The sequence below is a fragment of the Haliaeetus leucocephalus genome, unplaced genomic scaffold (assembly GCF_000737465.1).
Source record: "Haliaeetus leucocephalus isolate CR32 unplaced genomic scaffold, Haliaeetus_leucocephalus-4.0 Scaffold395, whole genome shotgun sequence".
Taxonomy (NCBI): domain Eukaryota; kingdom Metazoa; phylum Chordata; class Aves; order Accipitriformes; family Accipitridae; genus Haliaeetus; species Haliaeetus leucocephalus.
Genome location: NW_010972831.1, coordinates 4621418 through 4646186, shown reverse-complemented (window position 1 = coordinate 4646186; position 24769 = coordinate 4621418). Strand labels below are relative to the sequence as shown.

The window sequence follows — 24769 nt, the reverse complement described above, 5'->3', positions numbered from 1 at the left end:
GTCGGTGCCGGCGGTGACGGCTGCCCGTTGTCCCTCAGGGCTGAGCACGGAGAAGGCCGCCGCCTTCAGCCGGCGGCTGCGGGCCGAGCCGCAGTTCCTGCTGGCCCAGAACGTGGCGACGTGCAACGACCCGCTGGAGGTGTGCTTACAGCGGCAGGTGGTGCAGGACACGGTGCAGGTCTTCCAGCACGCCGTGCCCGCCGAGGGCAAACCCGTCACCAACCAGAAGAACTCCGGTAAGGGGCTTCGCCGGCTGCCGGTGGGGGGGTGTGGAGGGGCTTGGGGGGGGTTGCTCCTTCGGCGGCTGTGGCGTTTGGGGAATGAATGATGTCATGGTGTCTGGGCTCCTGGGAGCGATGGCTGCCTCTGGAGTCCTTTGGGAGGGCTTCGGAGCCAAATTGAATCCCCGCAGCGTCCTCTTGAGGTAATAACAGTCGCTGGACTTGCGGCGGCTGCCTGTTTTTCCCTTCTGTGTAGTACAAGATAAAATCAGTTGAGAGAGCTGCGTTTGCAGCAAAAGATTTGTGAACTGCTTATGAGCTTTTTGGTATTTACGGTCTCAGCCAGAACAGTGGGCCAAAGGCTTGAGGCGCAACGGTGTCATGAATCTTGTCTTTAAAAAAACCCAGCAAACCTTACGCAGCTCTTAGAGTACAGACATTCCAGTTTAATTCTCGTTCCTTTGATCTCTCAGGGAGATGTTGGATCTTTTCCTGTCTCAATGCAATGCGTCTTCCTTTCATGAAGAAATACAACATCGAAGAGTTCGAATTCAGCCAGTCGTATCTATTTTTCTGGGATAAGGTACAGTAGCACAGGTTGCAGGTTGTGCTAGGACAGCTTATGCAATTGGCAGTTAGTATTGGGGTAGAATTTCTTTTAGGCTGGGCTGTCTTAACAATCCAGGTGGAAAACATACATGAGAAGAAACTTCAGAAGTTGTTTAAATACCTATTTTAAATGTAGGTCGAGCAAAGTGGGACTTTCAGCTTGAGAAGAAAGTTGTCAAGATGTTCATGTTTTGGAACAGTAAAAGATTTCTTTCAAGTGTTCTGCGTATTTTGCAAGTTACTTGTAGGATGCTCAGGGGAAATGTGACTGTAACTTTCTGTTGAGGTTTCGGTTGCACTTGTGACCTACTGATCTGCCAGCTGTGTGCCTGCTTTTTTTCCCCCCTAAGGGAAATAGAGAAAATCTAGTACAAGTTTGGGCCAGGGTTCATTGCATAACTCTGTTTCACATTTCCTATTCCCCTACCCTCCAGCTCTGTACTAACTCACTCCTAAATATTTGGTCTGTAACAGAAAGAAGTTTATAGGATAAGTCCTGGAATGCTAGAGGGAAAATAAGGACTTCAGTGGATGAGCAGAAGGTAGCTTTACCTAGTTAGGACTTTGAAGAACCGAATACTCAGCAATTAATTAATGCATAGTATGTCAGACTTGAGAGTTTTTTTCCTGTCTGTCCGTTTCAGGTTGAACGTTGTTACTACTTTTTAAATGCCTTTGTGGAAACAGCTCAGAAAAAGGAGCCTGTGGAAGGAAGACTGATACAGTTCCTGCTCTCTAATCCCACAAATGATGGTGGACAGTGGGATATGTTGGTTAACATTATCGGTAAGAGAACTGGTCACTAGGAGTGCTTCCTGAAATTGCACGCTGTTTTGAGATGAGGAACGAAATAGAAGAAGAAATTGAGTTTGAGACCTGGGAGTTTGCAAAGGAACATGATGCCTTTAGCCACTACCTTTTTTTAATCAAAGACCTTTTTCATGCCAGTTTATAAGTAGTAGGCTTAAATCTTGTCTGGGATCTTCACTCTTCCATATTGCTGATGATGGTAGAAGCTCAACAGAAGTAATTAGATATCCCAGACTTTTCATTTAGTAAAAAGGTTCAATCCCCTTTTACTTCAGTCATCAACTCGACATTATTTATGTGTATCCATGTGTACAATTTTTAGGGCATGTGGTAAGGAAAAAAACCTCATTGCTAGGCTAGGGTGTGTCTACAAGGCAGAAGCAAAACTACTTACAGAGTTGCAGCCTGGAGAAAGATGGTATAAAGATCAGTGAGAGGGAAATGATGTGGAATGTGGCAATGCTGGTCTTGAAAAGATCCAGCTTAAGTGCTAACTTCCTTACACGGATTAAGGAGATACTTCTCTGTGTTTGAATTACACTAGTGCTTGCTTTCATTTGTATTGTGAAATAACGTGACACCTTTGTAAATCAACAAGCCAACAATATAAGTTTAGAATCACAAAAGGAGTTTGCTTCTTTGAAGCCTGGAGGTTATGTTTTTTCCCCATCCAATTGTTACAAATATGTAATCAGGGCAGAGAAGATTTTGGATGCTGCTGTTACATCCAGAGCCTTGCGTGGTGTGATCTTTGGTACCATAACGTAGGAAGCAAGTGAGCTGCTGCTGGTGCTTTATATATGTTGAGCAGGAAAGGAGACTGGCAAGTTAGTCACTTAACTTTAGAAAAAATACATGGAATAATTCAGAAGAGGCCCAGTTCTTTAGAAGATAGTTCTGGAGCTTAATTGTCAAGTAACCGTTTTTTTTTTTCTGGTGAAGAGAGCTCCTTAAAAAGCACTAATTAGTTTAGAACTTTTAAGTGTTGAATTAAATGATACTGAGCAGCTCAGGGATTCCACTTTTTGGGACCCCTGTGGAATGTGGATCAGAGGTCAAGATTTAGTCACAAATTAGAATGTAAACTTTGAGTACTTGTAACCTTTAAATAAGAGACTTTCCCTTATAATCTCTGCACAAAACCCAACTATATTTAGCTTTTATGTGGGTATAAGCAGAAGCATGAGCATCTACTGTGTGGAAAACACAATTGTTAACCCATAGTTTTATTACTTTCTTTTAGAGAAGTATGGTGTTGTCCCCAAGAAATACTTCCCGGAGTCTCATACCACAGAGGCTACTAGAAGGATGAATGAGATCTTGAATCATAAGGTAAAATTGATTTAGATGATATAATTAAGGGGAAGGAATGGGAATGAACCTGCTCCGAGTGTTCCTAGCCAACCTAATTTCTCTTGAGTATTAAGTGCATCTCAGCAACTTAACTTGCTTTTATTCAAAAAACAGCCTAAAGTCTCAGCAAAGTCTGATGTTAATCTTGAAACATGGAGCAGGAAGGTGTGTTTATGGAAGGTGGCCATTGCCAGGCTTCAGTAGCTTGAAAGTACCTTACATGGTTTCAGTAGCGATTGTTCCTAATCCTTAAATTTCCAACATGTTAATTCTTGATGTGTGGCTGATTAAGTCTGTTTCTGCAAAACTAGCACTTGGCATCTAGGTGACTTTTTTCCACCCCCTCAGTATTTCATCTACTAGTATGCCAAGGTTTCTAGAGATCACTGCCAAACTTGATGGAAAGTATTTTTCAAAACACTGAATCTTAAAAATAAGCTTTCAGTATAGAAGTGTGCAGCTTTGTCTGAAGGAAGGTGTAAGCTCGCTCCCTGAACTACAGGAATGAATTAATCTGGGAAGATGCTAGTGTAGGTAGCTAGATAAAAAGGCAATTCAGGCATATTTTTACAGTGGGCTTTGCTTATCTTTTTTTTCCAGTTCACATGCTACATGCTCAGGGAAAATTGCCTGCTGAAATCCACATAAAATATGTAAAATGTGTGCTGAAATGAGCTCAGATGTAATGAACAGTGTTAATGTTATTCTAGTCTCGAACATTGCAAACCAGCTGGTCTTGTGGGAGCCCCACTCACTGTTCCTGGCCTTATGGATGGTGACAGTAATGGGAAGCATGTGCTGCTCTTACTGCAATTCTGCATGCAGTGGGGAAATGCTCCATTCTTTTTATCAACCAAGAGATCAATTATGCACTAGAATTGCAAAATAAATTTTACAGTATGAAGACAGTCTGTTCTCTGTGAGTCACAGAGGTGGTGATGTGCATGGATGTTGCGGCATCAGTTATGGAACTGAAAGAAATCAAGCCTTAAGAAAATGGCTGTAAGCTTCACATCAGTGGTTGGAAAATAGTAATTAAGTTACAACTATTTCTTAATTTCTGATTATTTTTTTGTGATCTTTTAAATCAGTGAATTATCTTGATTTTTTTTTTTTTTTCCAGAATTGATACCTAACAAAGCCTTCTGAAAAGGATTTTCTTTTCACTTTGAAAACATGTTACAGAGAGTAAAATAGGTGCTTGAAACAACCAGATAGGAAGTCCTGAAAACTGTTTAGGTGGCACCTTTCATACCCTTATAATAAAATTACTTCCTCTTTAAACAGATGAGAGAATACTGTTTGCGGCTAAGAAATATGGTGGAAAGTGGAACAATTAAAGGAGAAATTTGTGCTGCAATGGACACGATGATAGAAGAGGTAAATATACTTGTGTGACATGAATCTTCTTGGAACATGAGGCTAGAATGGATGAGATTTCTTGCTTACTCTTTGGTAGCTATTGGATCAGCCAAAACAAGTGCCTTTTGTTTGCCTAACTAGGAATGTTTTGTATGGCAGTGTGCTTGGAGGTATTCAAGTGAATTTTTTGAAGTGGTTTGTTGCTTATCTCATTCTGAGTTTTTTCTAATACTTCCAAATATCTTGAATTTATAGATTCCAAAACTATGATGTTCTATAGATACGTCTGCCCCTTTCTGTAGGAAAGCAGCATTTTGTATCTGGAGAGATTGAAATAGTGGCCTATCAGGCTTTTATAAATAGTAGGAAAGAGGCAGGTTGAAAATTGCATTCTGATGGCTTTGAATGTAAAATCTTACAGCACAAGTGTTATTGCAGAAATTCCCCACAAGAGAGCAGAAAAGAACAACAAAAGGGAGTTCTCTGCATTATGGAAAAGATGCAAGCTGAACACAAGGCTGAATCCAGCTGTGGTCAGATACTGAGGGGCAGTAGAGGAAGGAATCACAGCATCTGTTTCTAGCTGTGTGAATTAACTCAAAATCAAATCGATCAGCAAGTCTGTATTATGCAGTGTGTGTGTAGTGGCTGGCCCTCCATCTGTTCACACTGAATATGATAGTGCCGCATGTCACTTTTCTCATTCAGTAGTCCTCATATTTGATTATTAAATAGCCAAAAGCAATTTTAAAAGTTCAGGATGTTTTATTTTGACCAAGTGCTTGTGCTTTAACAAAAAAAGTATATATTTAATTTGTTTCTCAAACATACAATGCAAAGTGACCTAGTGGTTTCAATGTCTGTCTTTAGATGACCCAAGAAATCAAATGTTTTGGTTATGTGTGTTAGTTTTTCTGCAGTCCAGTAAACATCAGTATTAGGCAGAACCTAACTTGGGCTATTTCTGTAAAGCTTCAGGCAGTTCCACTAATATGCAAATATTGATTAATGTGTTGGTTTGGTTTTTGGAAATTCACCTTTGCACTTCATGTAAAAACCTGTAGCTTCTTTTTATCTAATTTTAAGGTTAGGTTAAAAAAGAAAACTGATTCGTGTTCCTTGGGTTATATTACTGAAACAAGCTTTTGAAATGTATGCCTTAATATCAACAGTAATTCTGTGCTTTAAGCCTACCCCAGTATGTTGCCAATCAGCACTTAGTTCAAAAGTGAATTAATACAACTTACATCCACTGTGTGTGTCCAAAAGCCCTTGGAGGATTTTACAGCAGACATAAAAAGCTTCCTACAGATGTTAATTTTTAGGGCAATGACATACAGTTCACTGCAAAATGTCTCTTTGTTTGTTTAGAGCCTCTTGCCCTCTGTCAAGGAATCCTGGAACCGGCATTAAAGGCTCATTAACTGATTGCAATTTGTTCTGTAAAAAGGTTGTGCTTAATTCTCTGAAGTTAACACAGTATTTCCTCTCGCAGCAGTAATAGTGGTTTGCAGCTTAAGTGGATTTACTTTCAATAAACATTGTAGCTGAAATGTACAATTGCACCTGTCTTGTATACTTTAAAAACACTTAGTTTTAGAAGTTTGAGATCAATCTTATTTCCTGTGTTTATAAGTGGCATTGCAACTATTTTTGTATGTGGCAAAGCAGAACTTGGTTTTGTTCTGTGAAGTTTTATTTCCATAGCAAATCTTGGTTCACTCATGCTGGAAGGCAGTGCTTTAGTTAAAATGGGGCAGTTGTACTGGAACACAAGATTAAATATTCACTCGAGAACTGTATAAACATTCTTCTTATCAAACCAGTACACAGCAGGTCAGAAGTTGAAATCAGTGCGGTGCATGTGATTGACTTTTTCTTCCTTTACTGTTCTCCTTTGTAGACTATTCCTTATCAGGAGTGTCCTTTTCCCCTCCTCACTCATTTTGTTTTTTAGCATAAACCACTATATCTTTGTCTTATCTTGGATCTAGTTGTCACTAGAGTGATATAAGTCACCTTTTAGTTTAAATATTGATAGAGGAAGCTTGTGAGATACTACGAGATGGCTTACGATGGGTGTGGTGGCAAAACAATTGAGGGAGGCCATTCCCAGGCTCTACTGCCTCTGTTAACTTGAGACTTCTGTCTCCATCGTTTTCCTTCCTCTGACTGGACTCTGCTTGCTCGTTGCTCTCCTTTTAGGCGTTTTTGTTGCTTGTTTTGTTTTCGTAGCCTCATTGCTCACCACTTGGGGTTGTCTGAGGTAATGCGGGTGTATCCACAGCAAATGCTACCTTTTGTGCAGTCTGTGCAAAATTAAATATTTATGTTAGTTTAGGGATTTACATTTGCTCTTTAACATATTTATTGAGAAATAAATGTGTGAGTTCCTCCAGTAAAAACATTAAGCCCACACCCTTGTTTCAACATAATTAATCTCTTCACTTGTTTCTTAAATTGCTTGGAGCAAGAACACCTTTATTTGTATTTTGTGCACAGCCAAATAGTGTTACTTAGCATGATCATTGCACTCTTTTTTTACCATCAGCACAAAGTGCACACTAGCACAAAGCTAGTTCTTACGGAGCCTTAGGATCCATGTAAATCAGCTCAACTAGCTCCAGAAAGAGTAAGTCTGCTTTGGGAAAGGTAATCTGTCTCCTCTCCTGTGGAAAGTCAGTGAGAGGAAAGTGTGAAGATTGACAGCCTAAGAAAGCTGGCACAAACCACAGGCATTGGATCCTAGTGCAGAAGGTGCAGTTGAGATTTGGCTCCCCCTTTTCTTGTTTTAAATAACCTGTTGGTTCCTTGCAGGGAAAAGTCTTGTGCTCGAGACATGAACAGTGCTGAAGTAGACCAACGTTAGCTGAAGTAAAACAGATTCAAACCCTTTTAAATATGATTGAATTCTCTGTCCCCAGAGTACCTGTGGCAGGTCCTGCTAAATATCCTTAAAGACAGTCATCTGGTTACACTGCCTATGAGTTAGCACATTTTATGATAAGCCCTGTGAGAAAGTACAGTAGTGATTCTAAAGTGCAGTTTCATATTCTGATTTATAGGGAGGCTGATGACTTAATCTGGTCAACTTTTTGTGCTAAAAATCAATAGAAAGCTGCCAGCTTCAAAGGATGGTCACAGTCGGCAGGCAGGGATCTTGAATTAAATTACATAACCTGCCAGCTCAACCCTAAACAGAGACTTTGTTAAATGTATTAAAACAGACAAGAAGATTATTCTAGGGTTTTGAAAAGAAGCAAAGGCCCATCTTTGAAATCCAAATGAACATTACAGGAAAAAAGGAATTGGTATAGGGGAAACACTGGGATAAAATGCTTTGCTGCATGCATGTTAGAAGGTCTGGTTTGTCTCTGCATGGGGCAAACCACGTGGTGGAACAGGTGATGCTGAATGCTTAAGTGTTTCTAGAATCACTTTGATAAATTTTTTCTTCCACTGGCAAGGTATCTTGGAGGAGCTTCAGAACTGCTGATGAAATGTTGGAATGAGACTGGGCAGTGTATTGGCTTTTGCTTTTGGCTGCTGCATTCCTAGGATAACTTGGAATTTCTATGTTCAACCTTAAGCTTCTGTTTTGCCTGATGGTTTGCCTGAGAACATAGAGCGTGAGAACAGAGAGAGATTCTGCTGATTTTCCTTTCAGATTGGTTTTGAACTGTTGAAACACCTAGATTTCCAGAGCCGAATGCGAATAATTCATGTGTGTACATTTATTCATGTTCTTCAAAGGTGGCCGTTAAGATCCCATTTCTCCAGTTGGTTCTCATGTGGAGAAATCCATTCGTCAATGGCATTGCTGTGGTAGGAGAGGCAGACCTGCATGTTTCAGCAAGTTCACAGCTCTTTGCTTCTCTGGCCAGGTATTCAGAATAGTGAGCACTTGCCTGGGCAGCCCTCCGGAGACCTTCTGCTGGGAGTTCCGGGATAAGGAGAAGAACTACCACAAATATGGCCCTCTGACACCGGTCCAGTTCTACAATGAGCATGTGAAGCCTTACTTCAACATGGAGGACAAGGTTGGGGGTGCTGAAAGGCAGTAGCTTCCCAAGACCTTTTTTTGCTGCTAAGCCACTCATTTTCCACCCCTGTAACTGCACCATATGGGATGGGTATCGCTTCCACAAGTCAAAGATGGCCCTATGTTTATTCTCCCCATTCTCCTGTTTGTGCTCTACCCTTCAATTACCTGGGATCTCGCATTGCACTTCCATGATGATTTTGTAATGATAAAATATGTAATGATCCAATCAGTCATAAAATGCTGTAAGACAGCAATTAGAGAGCAGGAATAACATGCAAAGCTCTACGCCACAGTTGAGGTGAACTTACAAAATAAAAACCAAACAAACATAACCTTAAAAAGCCTGGTATTTCAGCCAAGTGGCTTGTTTGCTTATGGGACAGACAGCTAGCTGGGACAAAAGCAATTCTCTGAAATCCCATCTAGATTTACTTCTCAAAGATTTCTGTTAAGTTGCACTTTAATTTATGACATCTTGGTTTTTGGCAGATTTGTCTAGTGAATGATCCTCGGCCTCAGAACCCATACAACAGGCTGTATACAGTGGAGTACCTGGGCAACATGGTAGGAGGGAGGAAAACGCTCTATAACAACCAGCCTGTTGATGTCTTGAAAAAATTAGCTGCAGTGTCTATTAAGGATGGCGAGGTTTGTTTTCTCTTCATGGATGGCATGGCGAAACTCTTGTAATGTAAAACAGTGGGATATGGCCTAGACATGACTCTTCCTTCTATTTGTAGGCTGTGTGGTTTGGCTGCGATGTTGCAAAGCACTTCTATGGCAAGCTGGGAATCAATGACATGAATATGTAAGTAGAAAATCAAAACAGAATACCATTTGGGATACTTGGCTAGGACATAAACAGTCCTTTACTTTAGCTGTTTGAGAAACTAATTTGTACATACTTCAGATTATATACCCCAGAAGAATATAATTAACTCGGCAGCAACAGGAATTTTTTTCACTTGTTAGCTAAAATCTGAATCCTTTAAAGATGCACTACAAGAGGTCGTTAAATATTTTACTCATTTGCATTCTCTAGTATCTGGTAAGAGAAACTCCAAAAGGGATTACTTTTTGCATTTATTCTGACACTAAAAATACAAGTTGAACTTGCACACCTGTGCACTGGCTTCTGGGACAGTGCAGTCTACTGATTCCCTGATTTACCAGTGATAATTCTCCCTGAATCCTTTTTGATATTGCTTATATGGTTTTCTAATAGATTTAATCATGAGCTGGTGTTTGGTGTCTCCGTCAAGAACATGAACAAAGCAGAACGATTAATCTTTGGAGAGTCAATGATGACCCATGCCATGGTCCTGACAGCTGTCACTGAGAAGGTAGAGTCTCCCTCCAAAAGTTCTGATGCTTTCACAGATGTATTTGAATATTCTGGCAGCTTGTTTGTGTTCTGGGCTCATTCTCACAGTGTGTAAGCTGTTCTGCTAGAGTTCAGCATGTGTGCCACAACACCCTGGTGCACAAGGCCTAGGTTGTCTATTCTCCCTGTGTTGTTTGTGTCTGAGTGCTTAAAACTATAAATATTTAACAGGGAGGAAAGAATTTTAGACAGGTCAAGGGCTTCTTTCATTCTGCCCACAAACTTTTACTGGAGAAAGGGAAAAGAAAGTCATCTTCTATTTTTAAGACACCAGAAAACCTATGTTAACAGATTCTGATATATCTTGCTGAGCAGGAAATCCAGTACGACAGCAAGTATTTCCTACCATGCCCACTGCATGGGTTAGTCCAATACATATTTTACAGCATGAAGCTCCTTCTGTTAAAATGCCAGTAGGAGGCACTTTGCAACAGTCTTAATGTCCTGCAGCTTGCTGGCATGTGAGCTCTCTGACCTACTCATAATTAGGGAAGGAAAACGGTGTCCAAAATAGCTCTGTGGCAAAAAGTAGGCTAAGATGAATCCACAACTGAATCTGCTCCTGGCAGTATAACAAAGCACACACGAAGTAAAAAGAACAACGTGAAAATTTACAACTCGGGATTATCTGCAATGTTGATGTTTTCCATTTATTTCCAGAAGCTGTCATTATTAAAGTTTCTTTGAAGTGATCTCTTCCTGTCCAACATGACCTTGGCTTAAGAAATAACAGCGTGCATATAACTGAAAAAGTTTGTTTAAGCTCTGGGGTTTGAGGGCTTGAGATGGGACTGCTGAGTCACAGGAGTTTTTCTGAGTTACTTTTTACAACTCAATGTAATTTTTCCTGTTATGTTCTGCATTCAGAGCTCTTAACACTTCTGTTTTGTGTATCAGACTGCATGAACATATTTTAAAAGAAATTTTCATTGTTTTTCAGTTAGATACTAAAAATGATACTTTTCAGTGTTCAAAACCTGTTCACAGCTGAAGTGTGTATGTTTGTACTGACTGTAGCCAGTTGCTGGCTGGACTTCATTGGCAGCTGTAGTCTATGGTCTGTATTTTTGAATTCATACTTTTGCATGCCTAAATGTATAGTTGCATAAAATGTGGTCAAAAGTGACTTGATTTCTTTAAGAAAAGGATGTGTATAAGATCAGTATATGATGGATGGCATCTCTGAAATCAAAAGGTCGTTTAAAAGAAATTATCCTAGAACAAGTTCAGCACTTTGAGGCTTTTCCACATTCAAAATGGACTAAGTTGTTTCTATGTTTTGTTTGAACATGTTGTCTTATATTAAACCTTAACTTAATCTAAAGGAGCTTTGATAAATTGTTGTAAAATGTAATACTGTGGATTTACCTACTTTATAAAAAGGCTTTGAAGATTTAAAAAATCCTATTACAATTTTACAATATGAATTGCTGTGGATTAAATGCACCTTTTGGTTAAAAACTTAATGTTCATAAACGTGTTTATCCCAGTTTGTCTGATAGCATCAAGAGTTGACTTATCCTTAGGCTGGTAGCTCTTGTGTCTCATTTTAAGGAGTGTCCTATATTTTTAAGTGAGAATAGAAGCAATACAACAATATTCCATTGAATATTAAAAAGGGACTTGTGGGGTGTTTTCCAGGTTAGTTTTTTGTATTAAAAAAAAAAAAAAAATTTAGTAGTAAAAGAATAGCTATTCTTTGGTTCCTCAAGGGACCTGCTGTTTCCTCATGAGGCTGCTTGAAGGAAGGAACAGTTTACTTTGTGGCACAGCAAGCCTATGAAGCTATTTTCAGTGCTTTTATGTAATTTGTAGATTTGAACCAGACTTCAGATACACGCAATGCAGGCTAGACTACTGCACACTTCTGAACATGAAGTCAAGTGTACTTCACGTTTGTTAGAAGTCCTGTATAACTTTCAAAGCACCTGACTTGGAGCTGTATCCTTCAGCTAGATTCTTCAAGTGTTTGCACTTGCTCTTACTAATACTGTTCTAAATTATTACAGTTGCTTCATTGCCCTTGTTCTTTTCCTCTCATTCCTAGTTTGAGCAAGTTGTGCATTCTGCATTTCAGAAGGCCCCCATGCCCTGATAGGCAACAGGGAAGGCTGCTTAAATTCTGTCAGTCAGTTAAGTCCAAACTTGCATTGAGTTTAATTTTTCTGGTTAAAATAAATATTTATTGCAGGCTCTCTTCTTGACCACATTTCCTCATATTTTATGTAAGTGGGTAGACAAGTATTTGAGAAAGTTGCATTTCTCCAACTATTAGCAAGAAACCATTGTCTGAAACTTGCCAATGCCTGTAGGCTTTTGGGAGTGGAGCTCTGTGGTTTACTGGTGCTGCATTTAGTCTTGGAAGGGTTGGCTGCTATAAACTCGCATGGTCCTTCACTACTGAATAGCCATCAACTTGTTTTGTCACAGGATGGGCAAGAAGAGGCATTTGAAAAGTGGAGAGTGGAAAACTCCTGGGGTGAAGACCGTGGTAATAAAGGTAAAGTAATTTATAGTAATGGGAACAGAAAGCTGAACTTGGTGTTTGGAAATAAGGAGGTGGAAGGGGGAAAGGGGATGTGCTGTGTGTCCTTCACCAGGACATGCATGAAACAAGCCTGCAAGCAGCATGTAGGATCACTGAGTTATGGCACTGTATTCCTGGAAGGCAAACATTCTTCACTTAAATGGGATATACATCTAAGTAAGTAAACCAAATGTAAACATTGAATGGAGAAGCAGGAAATGTCACTGGATAAACTCAACACTGTGGTTGCAACTTCAACTGCAGAGGCAATTGCATTTTGGGGAGGTGGCCATAAGTGATTGATGCTGACATTGTTTGACAGACAGGGCATCTTGGTCCCAGGAGCAGGGGGACAAAGTTGACAGAAGCACCTATGTTGGGGGCTAGAACTGGAACTCTGAATATAGCTTAATGATATTGGGCATATATCGTCTTTATACTACAGCTTTTGACAATCCAATAACCAAACTGTTTATTTTATGTATGGAAGGTATGGGAAGATACCGGTTGACTTTCGATAAAGTTCATATTTTATCAAAGTTTAAATACTTCATTATAACTTTAAGGTTGATTTGTTTCTTGCTGTAAAGCTGCTTATTTTCCTAAGCAGTGTATACCAGTTTGCTGTTGATGATGAGTAAATTGCCAGCTACTATCCCTGCCAAAAAAAACCAGCAGCTGTAAGAGTTTGACAAGTGTGATGGGGAGAACAGAACCGTTGCTATTTTGTTGCTCATAATCTTTTGCTGCAGAACACAAGTCTGGAAAAGCTGGTAGCATTAGTCTGAAAATATGGTAGTACTTCTTTTCTGAGATACCAAGAATTCCAGCGGGCATGTAAAACTGATCTTTTAATAAAGAGACAAAAGATAAGAAATGCTTTGCAGTATCAAATAAGATAGGATCACTTCCAAGAGCTGCACTGTATAGAAATGTTTTATCCTTCTAGTATGAAAGCAGAAATAAAGACTTCACTGCAATACCTTTAAATGTACTAAAGTTTTTGGTGACAGCTCAGCTTGAATCTGTACACTACTGCTGTCTCGTCTTTGGGACCTCATACTGGTTGTGTCTGATATTACTTAATCTTCCTGAGTCATGTGTGAAACCTAAATGGTTTATATTGTCTTTTAAAGCACTGTTCATCAATCACTGCAAGCTTTTACGTACTGATTTTGTAAATGAGGAAATGAGGGTATGGCTGTTTCCAGCTTGTGCTGTGAACAGCTGCAATGTAAACTGTTCTAGCTTCAACACCTGTCTATAAAAAAAAAATTTTAAAAAATCGTAATTCTGGTTGCCTTTCTGAAGCCACGCTGAAAACATGACCTGCAGCATCCTTGCAGTGTTTCTCTCTGGTATGACGAGCACTAGTAACAACAAAATCCACTGTTAACATGCAGTTCCGCTCATGCCAGGCTTTCTGTGTGAACTTGCTTTCCTGTTGAGGACTGTCTCAGCCTGCCTGCACTATTGTTCCTTTACAAAGGGTTTGTAAGTGCTGTAGGGCTGTAGTGGGGTGTATGTGCCAGCCTGGCATGGCACATGGGCAGGCAGTGTGGACAGAATGGTGAGTCACAGCTGAGCAGTGGTTTAGGAAATTGCTTCTAGTTGCTTCCCTGCTCAGTCTGGGAAATGACTGGAGAGTGCTGCTCTGCCTGGTCTGGGGGGCCAGCTCTGACCTCCCCTGGCCCTCGGTGAGTGGGGCTGATGGTGTGAGAGCATTTCTACTTTGGTCTGCCAAGGCCTGCGGTCAGTCAGCTTTTCCTAAATGGAGTGAAAGGAAACTCCATGATTTCTGTCATCTCCTATCTGACATGGGGGTGGATGTGGACTCAGCCATGGCATAAGCTCACTGATGAGCATGCCAAGCCAGACTTCAGTGTGTCCCACAGCATAACACAGTAGTCATTGCTGACCACATTTTTCTGTTGCACATTAATCCCAAATGTTGTGCTCACAAGATCTGGTATGGCTGAAATTTCCCAGGATGTGTCAGGGTTTTTCTTCTGGGAATAGACTATTTCCAGAAAACTCTATCTTAGAATGTGGTCTTATTCATAAGCTTTTGGTATCTTATACATGAACAGCTAACTAAAGTGTAGAATATTCTTGGAACAGTGTCTTAATTTATGTTCTTGGTCTTGCAGTAGTGTCTGTTCTTAGTTAGCAATATACATTCACAGCAAAGTATTCCAATAAAAATGTTTAGTCTTGACAAAACAATGAAACTGTGTTGATGTTCAGCCTTCAAGGCTCATCAATGTGGCAGTAATAAAATATACTTTGGAATGTTGGATTAAGTAAAGAAGCCAAATCAATACTAAAAAGAAGTAACATCAAAACTTTCCTTGTCTCCAAATGTGAACTAATAACTATTTTGTTAAGCACCTTTATGTATAATAGAGAATATAAAATATAAAAATGCCTGGTTAGTTGTGCTCTTATTGTCAGAACACTTTGTTTTGAGATATTCCAGATACTTGATTTGTGATGTTAGATGCTACTAGTGTTAGAGGAATGCTTCCAGGAAGGAAGTGCCTTACTCGGCTTGCTTTACAACTGCTCAGCGTGGACTTTGGTTAGTACTCCAAACATTCTGAAGTTAATAGGTGTCTGTCAGCAACTTTGTGCTACCCATATATGCTCCTTGGCCAAGGTTCAAAGTTGTTCTTTATTAGAACTGGAGAAAGACAGGACTCAATTTCAGGATATTGGCTATTACTCCCAAACCACAGTGCAGTAGACTGAAGCCTGACACTGCTAGTAAAAGCTGTACCTGTTGACCTGTGACTGAACAGCGGCAGTTCTGTGCTAGCGTTACTGGGCTGGAGCATCAGTGAATGCTCTGATGGCACTGTGGAGGCTGTGATCAATACATGTGGAGAGCAGCATGCATTTTTGGCTTTCTTCGTTTTAAGCATGTAACCTAAAATCAAAAAATAAGAACTACAGCAACTAGAAATGAAAAGTGTAGTGCCTCAGGCTTTAAGTTAGAAATAACACTAAATTAACCCAGTTACCTAGTCTTCTTTGCCTATTACTTTCAACTTGTTTACTGGCTTTGTAAACTTAACTTGCTACTTGGTTTGCAGTAACAGTTTATCCTCCTTAGACATTATCTCTTTTCCAAATATGGATTCACTTTTCAAGAATGAGTTCTTCTAGAGCCATTTAAGAGGAGCAAGTTGTTCCTTTTGAAATGTAATAGGACCCCACAGTGACGAGAATAAACCCTCCCTGTACCTTGTATGCATGTATTGTATGTATGCCATCTGTGTGAACTTTTCTGGGTGAGTCACTTGTCATTTATCTGTTTTGTACTGGTAGAGACCACAGTCTCTGGAAAAAGTCTTGCTCACTGTCTATATTTTGTTTTGGTTAGGGAGTTGCCTGGAAAAGTGCCTTGACAGAAAATCCCATCAGAACTAGGAAGCTTGACTCTTTTTCAGACTACTTTTTTTCAGGGAGGCGAATCCCTGAATGATTTCCTTAGGTATGACCAGACAACCCACTGTTGAGCTAAAGGCAGTTGGACATATTCTTTAGAGTCTATTCTCAAACATTAGAAGAGGTAACTTCACAGGGTTTCCTCCTCTTCCTCCTGCCCCGCTTTTGCACTCTTCAGCGTCCAGTACTAGTTGGTGTAGGAGGGTGAAGATTTGTAGTCTGTCCTAGCTCTCTTGCTGTGCCACCGAATCTGTCTGGCAGTGATTTTTTTTCTTATCTGCCTTGTTAAGGAATTGGGAAGCTGTGCCTGGGTAAGTCCGGTGCAGATAATCAGAATCCACATCAGTAAAGAGACAGCCAAGAATGATGTTAAACTTGGCACATCCCAGTTGAGGCCCAGTTGGGTGTGGGGAATACAAGTAAGCCCCAACTCTGTTATTTCTTGGACAGGATGATAAAGGGTACAGCCTGCAACAAAACACCAGAGACTAGATTTTGAGTCATTAAAAAAACAAGCAAACAAATGGCTTCTCACTGGTAGGAAATAGAAGTGTTTTTTTTCACATGGGGGGTCCCTCTTGCTTTGCAAGAACAGTTTAAGGTGCCAGGTGACACCTGTTTCCCCACACTTGCATGGTGCAGGACTGGAAAGACTGTGACTCCTAGTTTGGGTATTGTTAGTTACATACTCACATTCTGCAGAGTGGGCAGAACTGAATTCTTGCGGTAGCGCTTGTCCTGGAGAAAGGGAAGCCCTGGGAAGAGCCTAGCATTGCCTCTCCTAAATATTTAGTAATTATATTCATATCTGTTGTAAAAGTGTTTCTTGGAATCCTGTCTGTTTTTCCTCAAGAAATGAACACAGCTGCTGACAAACATTGCTTGTTTTTTGAGGTAAAAAAGTCACTTCCCAGTCAAATATTTCCTCTGTTTTACTGGCACTTTGTCAGCCATACAGGCAAGTTTAATTATTCTGCTTACTCTTTTGTTCTGGAGACACAGTACATTATTACCTAACTTTGAACCCAGCTTATCCCATCGGATATCTTTTTTTAAAAGCAAGCAAGAGGGGAACACTAAGTCACACTATCACATCCATTTGATAGGGGGTCCATCTGCTTGTTTTGGCATGAAAAGAACTTTCTTGTGATACATCTCCAGCTAGAAGTCAGCTCCCTTTTGACTTTTTTAATCTCTTGTACTGGCTGTTGCATACATACTCTTCTGCATGAAGACATTTTAAGAATTTAACTGTAGACATTTAGTGTCTGTATTTGTATATGTGTATATATATATCATCCCATAAGTACACTGTGACAGAAAGGCACTTAATTTGTCCTCCCTGTGGAGGAGTTACGGCACAAGCATGAAGTGGCTTGTACTAGGTCCTTTGGGAACTTCCAAGGGCTTTATTTTCAGGTGCCCAAATATAGGTTATGCAGTAACTCACAGGCTGTTCATGCTTGACTGACCTCTCTCTCCCTGGCCAGCAGCTTGTCAGTTTTAAAATGCTGTGTGTTCAGGTTTTCCTTTGGGTAAGTTAAAGAGATGTGGACCAGCTTCATACACAGAGGAGTACACTTCTGTAGTCAAGTGCTGTGTTCTGTTACAAGGTGATGCTCTTCCAAGTTCTTTACTGTATTCTGGCCTTAACATACAAATGGTTTGAGTTGAAGCAATCAATTAATTACCTGAGGTAAAACTTCATTGTGTACCCTGCCCAGAAATGCAATAAACTTTTCTGTTTCTTTTTCACTTCTGCCTGTTACCTGGATGGAGTGCACAGCTCAGGGTTGCCTTAGGCAGGCTCTTAGGTATATGTATTGCTGCGTATAAAGTATGTGTCTCCTTTTAATGAAGAAATTGATAATGGCTTTCATTGTGACACTGGGCACAGGCCTTCTCAAAGAGTGACCTTACTTATTTGCATGTTCTGAAGTTCTGCTTGACGTTTCCTTCTTGTTCAGACACTGTGATCCTAATCAGCACTGTCAAGCTTTGAGATACAGGATGTCAGAAGTAGAGTTCATTATCCTCTCAGGGTGCAATTACTTGTTGGCTCTTGGGAGTGAGAGGTTTTTGTGTGTCCCAAGAACTCATATCCTGAAGAGAGAATAATCAAGGCAGCTCCTTTTGGCAGTGTTTCCAAAATGGCTTCTAGCTTGGATTACAATTGATAGGGTTTTTAATTTATGGGAATTATCTGATCTCTTGCTTTAGAAACAAGATGGTGTAGATAGATGCATTTATTGTCTATATTCTTTGGACATTTTCTTGTTTCATTTGATTGTGTGATGATACTGTATAAGGACATGAGGAACTTTATTACACAAAGTCTTCTCATCTGTCTTCTAAATGCTTTCTTTCTCCCAGCCACTCTTATTTTCAGTTCACCTTGAATAGTTTGTTTCCAACGGTAGCTTTCTGCTAAAACCTGTGATACTCTAAATGTGACTTCCCCCCCACCCCAGTGCAAAGGCTGTACACTGAAATTCTCAGTAAGAATTATATTAAGGGAGAAAATTAAGATTTAGTTCAGCCGAAGTGTGATTTAAGTGGCTTTACGTTTGAGGAAAGCAGGTGGCCTCCTCTTACTGCAAGAACTAAACCAGCAAATTTTTCTTAAGCTGAAGATGGTTTGGATATTCACCTGGAAAACTTCCCTTTTCTTAACAAGGTCCTGAAAACTTCTAAAGCCAGAGACTCAGTTAATCATACATTCTGCCTTAAATGCCCTTTTTCTTTTTTTAAGGCATTGTAATTGACTTAAGTATTCTCAATGCCTATTTTAACAGAGGAAGCATAAGTGATGAATATTCTGGGTCTTGTTTTTCCTAGCAGGCTTTTTGCTTGTCTTTTACTGCACATGAAGTACATCCAGTTAGCCTATATGTTAATTTCTTTGATTATTTTTTTTCTTTGTCTTCAGAGATATGAAGTATGACTAGGTCCTGTTTGTAATGCATAGGTGAAATGTGTATATATGACTGCTTCACTGTATTGGTAATGGTTCTCTGTTGTAATGACCTGTTTTCATCTCCAGGTTACCTGATCATGACTGATGACTGGTTTTCTGAGTACGTGTATGAAGTTGTGGTGGATAAGAAGCATGTACCAGAAGACATCTTGGCAGTGATGCAGCAGGAACCAATTGTTTTGCCAGCTTGGGACCCTATGGGGGCTTTAGCCAAGTGAACTACGGAATATTTGCCTCTTAACGGTCAACCAGAAGTAGATGCAATAGAGAATTCCAGTGGTTGGAAGCCATAGCCAAATGATAATGTGACCAAGCACTCAGCATGGTCCGTATTCTTGAAATGTAAGTTAACGGTTTTTGGGAAATAGCGCTTTACTGACTTGGCTGAATAAAGCTCTCAGACAGGCTACTGTGCAAAACTAAAAAGGGAAAAGGAAAAAAAACTCATAATGAAAACATATTACAAGTACTGTCAATGGCAGTTTGATTTTACTTTAAATTTTTACTAAAAATCAGTGTAGTAACTTAGTAGAATTATTTTGACCAGTGTTTTCCCTAGAAAAGATGGCCACAAAAGGCCCTTTAGAATTAACAGCTAGGTGATAGAACAAATACATCAAGATACCTATAAATTAACCATCCATGGTCCAACTTGTACCATAAAAGAATGCCCAAAATATTTTATATATTTACATTTTAGTTTTGCTGAGGTTTTGGAGGGGACCTAAGAATTGAAACTGCTAAAAATTACCTTTAGAAAATTTTCTCTTCCAGCAGAATTTGGGTGGAAACGGTTTTCTTGGGGTTTCCAGTATCACTTATTATTCTTCCATTATTGAGCTAGGACTGGATAACCCATATCAAGGCCCAGCACTATGCCTGTGTGCGCAGGAGCGCTATGTTTCAGTTATATTAGCAAGAACAACTATAAGTGTTCACAGGTGGAGTTAGTGTCATGCTCAACAGAAAAAAAAAAAACAAAACACATTTTAATTGCTGCATTTTATTTGGATGTTTTAAAAAAAACCAAGATGGTGCTATGAAGCTTTTGAATAAACACTTTCTAAAGTGACTGGTACAGTTCTGTTTTCTTTTTTAAATGAAACTCATGTGACTAATGAAATGGGAAATTAGTGACCCACAAACAAATCTAAGTGAGCCAGAATGTGAACATATCAGGAAAACATGCTGCTTTATGTTCTCAGTAGTCAAAGATGCTCCTCTCAGTGAACAAAGTTAAACACAAACATAGTATCTCATGCACTGCAGGCACTCAAATAGTTTGAGCACAGTACTAATCCTTTGATTTAAATCGTGCCAAAATGGCAAGCTGTCTTTCTGTGTAACGTGACAATTTTCCTGTTCTTTACTGGGTTTAGTCACAGGCAAATAAGAGGGTAAGTAAGGATAAATAACCGCACAAACACAACTGCCAGCTACCATGGGTAGCAGATAGATGTTGCTTAAGTTAAGTGCAAGCAAAAAAAGGATGTTTGGTATGTCCATGGTACTCTACAATTTGGTTTGACTTTTCTGCCATTTGGACTACAGAGGTGGAAGTTATTAAAGGATTATGAAAGTGTATCTTAGGTTAGTTACACAAATGTGTGTGTATATGTATGTGTACATATTTACATATATTAAAAATGCCAAGCTAAATCATGTCTGCATGTTGCCTGCTAAACTAAATCCAGATTAGGGTTTGTCTAGGCATCATCCAAGATGATTCAACTTGCTGTGATTAACATTTCCTGAAGTGGGCAGGAGTGCTGGTTAGAGAAGAGAATTTGGTGTGGAACAGCAGCAGGAGGTTATTGTTACTGTCCTTGAGTGATGTGTTTTAAGAGTCTGTGCCCTTTGCAGTGTTTTCTGCAGAGGTAACAAAGCTGTTCTGGAGGTGTACAGAATGTATCTTGGCAGTACAGTGATACTAATATTTGATTCCCTTCTAGCAAAATTCAGCTCGTTATCCTGGGCTTATGTCAAAAGGTTTTCTGTCATCTCAAGAACTATGAGGGTACAGGAGCAAATGGCTGTTGCTCGTGGCTTGCCTTTTCTAGTAGCAATGGTCAGAAGCAATAACATAAAGCCACAGCTTCTAGATTTTCCTAATCTAGAAGACTCCAAGTTCAATGCTCAGAACTTTTTCGGTGTTTCCAGACAGGTAGATGACCTTGCTTTCTACAGTGTTGACTGCCACAAGTGTGCATCAAATGGTTATCTTTCTGGAAGTTTGGGTATACCCTTTAATTAGCAGGATATTGTTGAATGGTTGATCTGTCAAATATACTTAATTATCACACTATTGTAAAATATTTTGCCATCATTTCTGATTTATACTCTATGCTTATCAAAATATGATCTCTAGCAAGCCATTCAAATGTATATCATATAAGGAACAGTGCCTAGCCAAAAGTAACTGGATATGCAAACAGAGCATGCAGAACAGGTGTGAACTAAGTTTGGGTGGTGTGGAAAGAAAATATAAAAATGTCATGGTTGATCACATACTCTTGTAGAAAAAAGTAATGTAACATTGGGTTGTATAAACAGAGAAATAGCCTCCAATAGATGCAAAGTTACCCAGCTCTGCCTAAGACTGTTGGGGAGTGAGCTGGAGCACGGTATCTAGTTTAGGGTACTCCACCTCAGGGCAAATGCAGACCAAAATGAGTGTAGAGAAGAGCGGTACGAATGATCAGAGGACTTGAAACTGTGATTAGTAGAAGGCCGTTTAGTCAGAGAAATGGGGACACATCATGCTCTGAATTCATAAATGGATGCTTTAAAGAAGGGAATTTTGTTCAAAAAGTCATGGTCTTCAATTGCAGCAAGATTTAGTGAGATTAGGAAAAGCTTTCTGGTGATAAAAATAGTGAAGAACTGGAATAGATTGCTTGAGGATGTGTGATGCCTCCATTGGCAGAGATCTTTAAGAACAGGTTACAGAAAAACGTGTCAGAAGTGGCACTGGTAGAGTCAACCCTGCCTTTTGGCAAATGGGTGGACCACATGATCTTTTCAGGTCCCTTTTCGCTTTACAGGTCTGTGATGCGCAGTCGCTACCTCATGCTGTGTTACTGCATCAAGGCGAGTAAACAGTCTTGTACTTGATGCTGAACCCTGGTGCCTCTGAAACAAAGCCAAATCTCTTGGGAAGCTGTATTAAGCACAATATTTTGATTATGACTAATGTATGTGGTGTTTTGGGGGCTTTTTTTTCTTCCAAAAGGTCAGTGGTTTAGTCTTTCAAAATCTTTCTGCTTATGACATTACACTAGTTCTTCTATTTCCTTTATGCTATCTATGAGAGGGGGATAGCAGCCAAAGAGAGTTAAATTTTTCTCTTGAGTTTAACTAACATTTTTGTTGCCCATGGCAGCACTGATGAGGATTGAGTTTGACAAATTAAAAACTGTTTCCAAGCCAGTTTTTTGTTAATTTGAGTATTTAAAAGTATTGTCCAGCATGTGCTTATCTTCACAACTCTTGCCCAGATATTTCCCTGTACAGCTTATACAATAGTATGTGTTTTTCCTTTCCTTCAAATAAGCACAGAAAATCCACATGGCTAAAACACGTTATAGGAAATGAAGCCAATCTGGCAGAAACAGTTTTGCATTTGTGCCCAGCAGTTTTATAAGTTCTTTGTAAGAAGGAATGGGGAAGAGGAAGGGAAATAGATATGTCAAAGCAAGAGCTGTATTTCTTTTGTTTTGAGGACTAAGGGCAGCTGAACAAACTGTTCTAAGGTTCATGCTAATGACACTCTTGAATTCAAGACTGGCACAATATTAGGTAGGATATTCTCTGGTTTTGCTAATGTGTGGTAACAGCCCATGAAAACCAGTCCTGTGCCTTTGGTAAGAATCAACAGCTGCGCACTCTTGCTAAGTAGCTGTCTTTGTTATCCATACAACAGACTGTCATGTTTTAGGGCGAGTGTGCCTGTTTTTAAACAGTAGTTTGACACATGAATAAACCCAGTACGTATAAAATTATTTCCCATTAACAGCTCCTGTTGATGTGATGTTTACCGGATCACTCTGCCCTTTTGTCCTAAAGGAAAAATCACTAATGTGATCAGCAGCCCTCAACTGGGGGATTAAGAATTGAGACAGTTTGAGCAGATGATTGAGAGGCCATATGCACCGTACAGAGGCTGAGGAAGTTTTCCTGCGTAGCATGAGGCACAACTAGATCCAGAAGAACCTCAGTCTCTTCTGAGGTGCGTGGAAGTTAAGATTACAGCCTGGAGATGACAGAATGGATTAGCAGACTTGGCCCAGCATCTCTCCAGCAGGGTAGTATGGCAGCATGTGAATGAGGAACAGGCTACTTAACTCCTGTCAGTTTGCAGGAAATGGTTCAGAGATGATCAAAAATTAAACACTTTCCAACTGATGGAATGGAAATAATGTGGAAATAAGCCTAGCTTGCTACAGGTTTAGCCTCTCTCAGCAAAGAAAGCTCTGTGCCTTACGAACTGTAAACCCAGATTACAAAAAAAATTAACATCCAACTGGTAAAAAAGATGCTTAGGTTAGAATAAAAAACCGAACCCAATTCATGCGCACTGTGTCTCAGTGCTGCTTCTTCCTTTAGTTTATATCCTTTGCAAATCCTTAAAAAGGCTTTTGGATTGTTGAGGAACCAGCCATCTAACAGGTAGTTTCCTTTTCCAGTTTGTCAACAAAACCATGTAGTTTTCATGTGGTAATTCAAAGACAGTTTCTCTGACAGGTGGAGAAAACTCAAAAGTCAGAAAATATTAACTACTGCTAACTAAGAAAAGGAAGAAGCAGGAGGAGAGGTTACGTGTAGTGGTGGTTTGTAGGTTCTCAGAATCAGATTTCTCCATCCGAATGCGCTCTCAAAACAGTTGTAGTGGAAATAGCAAAACCTCTCCAAAACTTATCTAACTCCCCGATGTGTATCCCAGCACAGTCAGCTTAGAAAATAGCAGGGAAAGTCAATCAGAATTTCTTTTATCCCAAAGCCAATCTTAATAGCTTCTAAGTGTAGTCTGATTCCTAACTAAGCAAAAGATGGGAACAAATAAATACTTCAGGATTTGTTTGTTTTGTGTTATTTGGAAGATTGTTCCTATCCTCTTATTGGCAGTGAATCAGAGACATGCTTGCAGGATTATTATTAATCTCTTCTTAGTACAGCTGGTACTACTGTTATTAGGTAATTTGATTGATGCTTCCCATTCTTGTGCAGGCATTGGTAACTGGAATCTAAAGCTGCTCTACCTGTTGAGAACTGTGGAAGTGTTTGAAGTTATGTCTTGTGTAAAGTTCATTTTCTTCCTCTTGTTTTTTCATACTTTCCCTAAATCATTAGGGTTTTGCCCACCAATGCACAAAAGATTTAATGAAATTTTGGAACTGACTCAGTACAGGACCTGAAAGTTTTTCACATATGGGATAAATAAGTGTCATAATGTTGAGGTGTCTGCCTGAAATCTCAAGTCTGTTATTTATATTATGCCCCAAAGGCTCCAGACTGTTTGGCAAGAAATTAAAAAAAAAAAGAAAAAAGAGCATGCTGCTGCAGAAGACATTAATTGGGGAAAAAAAATCAACTGAACAAAAAGGCCAGGATAATTCATGAAAGGTGGTTTTGTGTTCTTAATATGCTGGTTTTCACATTACAGCTTTGTATGCCCTACAAAAATAACTAAGTACTGACACTGGGTGCCACTGATGTGAGCAGATGAAAGCAATTTAACTGCAAGTGTTGACCAAGATGAATGGTATGCAATAGTGTTTCAGAACTTGTTAAAAGAACCTACACTTAAGCAGAGACTAAGATGGAGAAGAACCTCAGACAGAGGTCATGATGCCTCTAAAACTTAAAAAAAAAATAAAATCTGTAAAGAGCAGAAGGACCCAAAGTAGAGAGAATTTATTTCTTCTAAGAGGGTAGAAAGTGAGTTTGGAAAACCCATTCCACTCTCCCAGCAGCGGTGAGCTGGAAATCTGTATGAAAGGGAAGGCACAAATTCCTTGTACCATCTGTCCTC

The 24769-nt window shown here is 39.7% G+C and overlaps 1 protein-coding gene across 1 annotated transcript; it reads left to right on the top strand.

Annotated features, from left to right (window-relative positions):
- Window position 1: 1 nt before the first annotated feature.
- Window positions 2-19809, top strand: BLMH (bleomycin hydrolase; the record flags this gene model as incomplete). The annotated part of the gene is made up of 11 exons (XM_010573944.1): window positions 2-236; window positions 695-804; window positions 1475-1616; window positions 2884-2972; window positions 4281-4373; window positions 8240-8395; window positions 8890-9048; window positions 9141-9208; window positions 9626-9743; window positions 12215-12284; window positions 18805-19809. Coding segments are annotated over 11 exons (1392 nt in total), but the record flags the coding sequence as incomplete, so codon positions are not given.
- Window positions 19810-24769: the final 4960 nt, after the last annotated feature.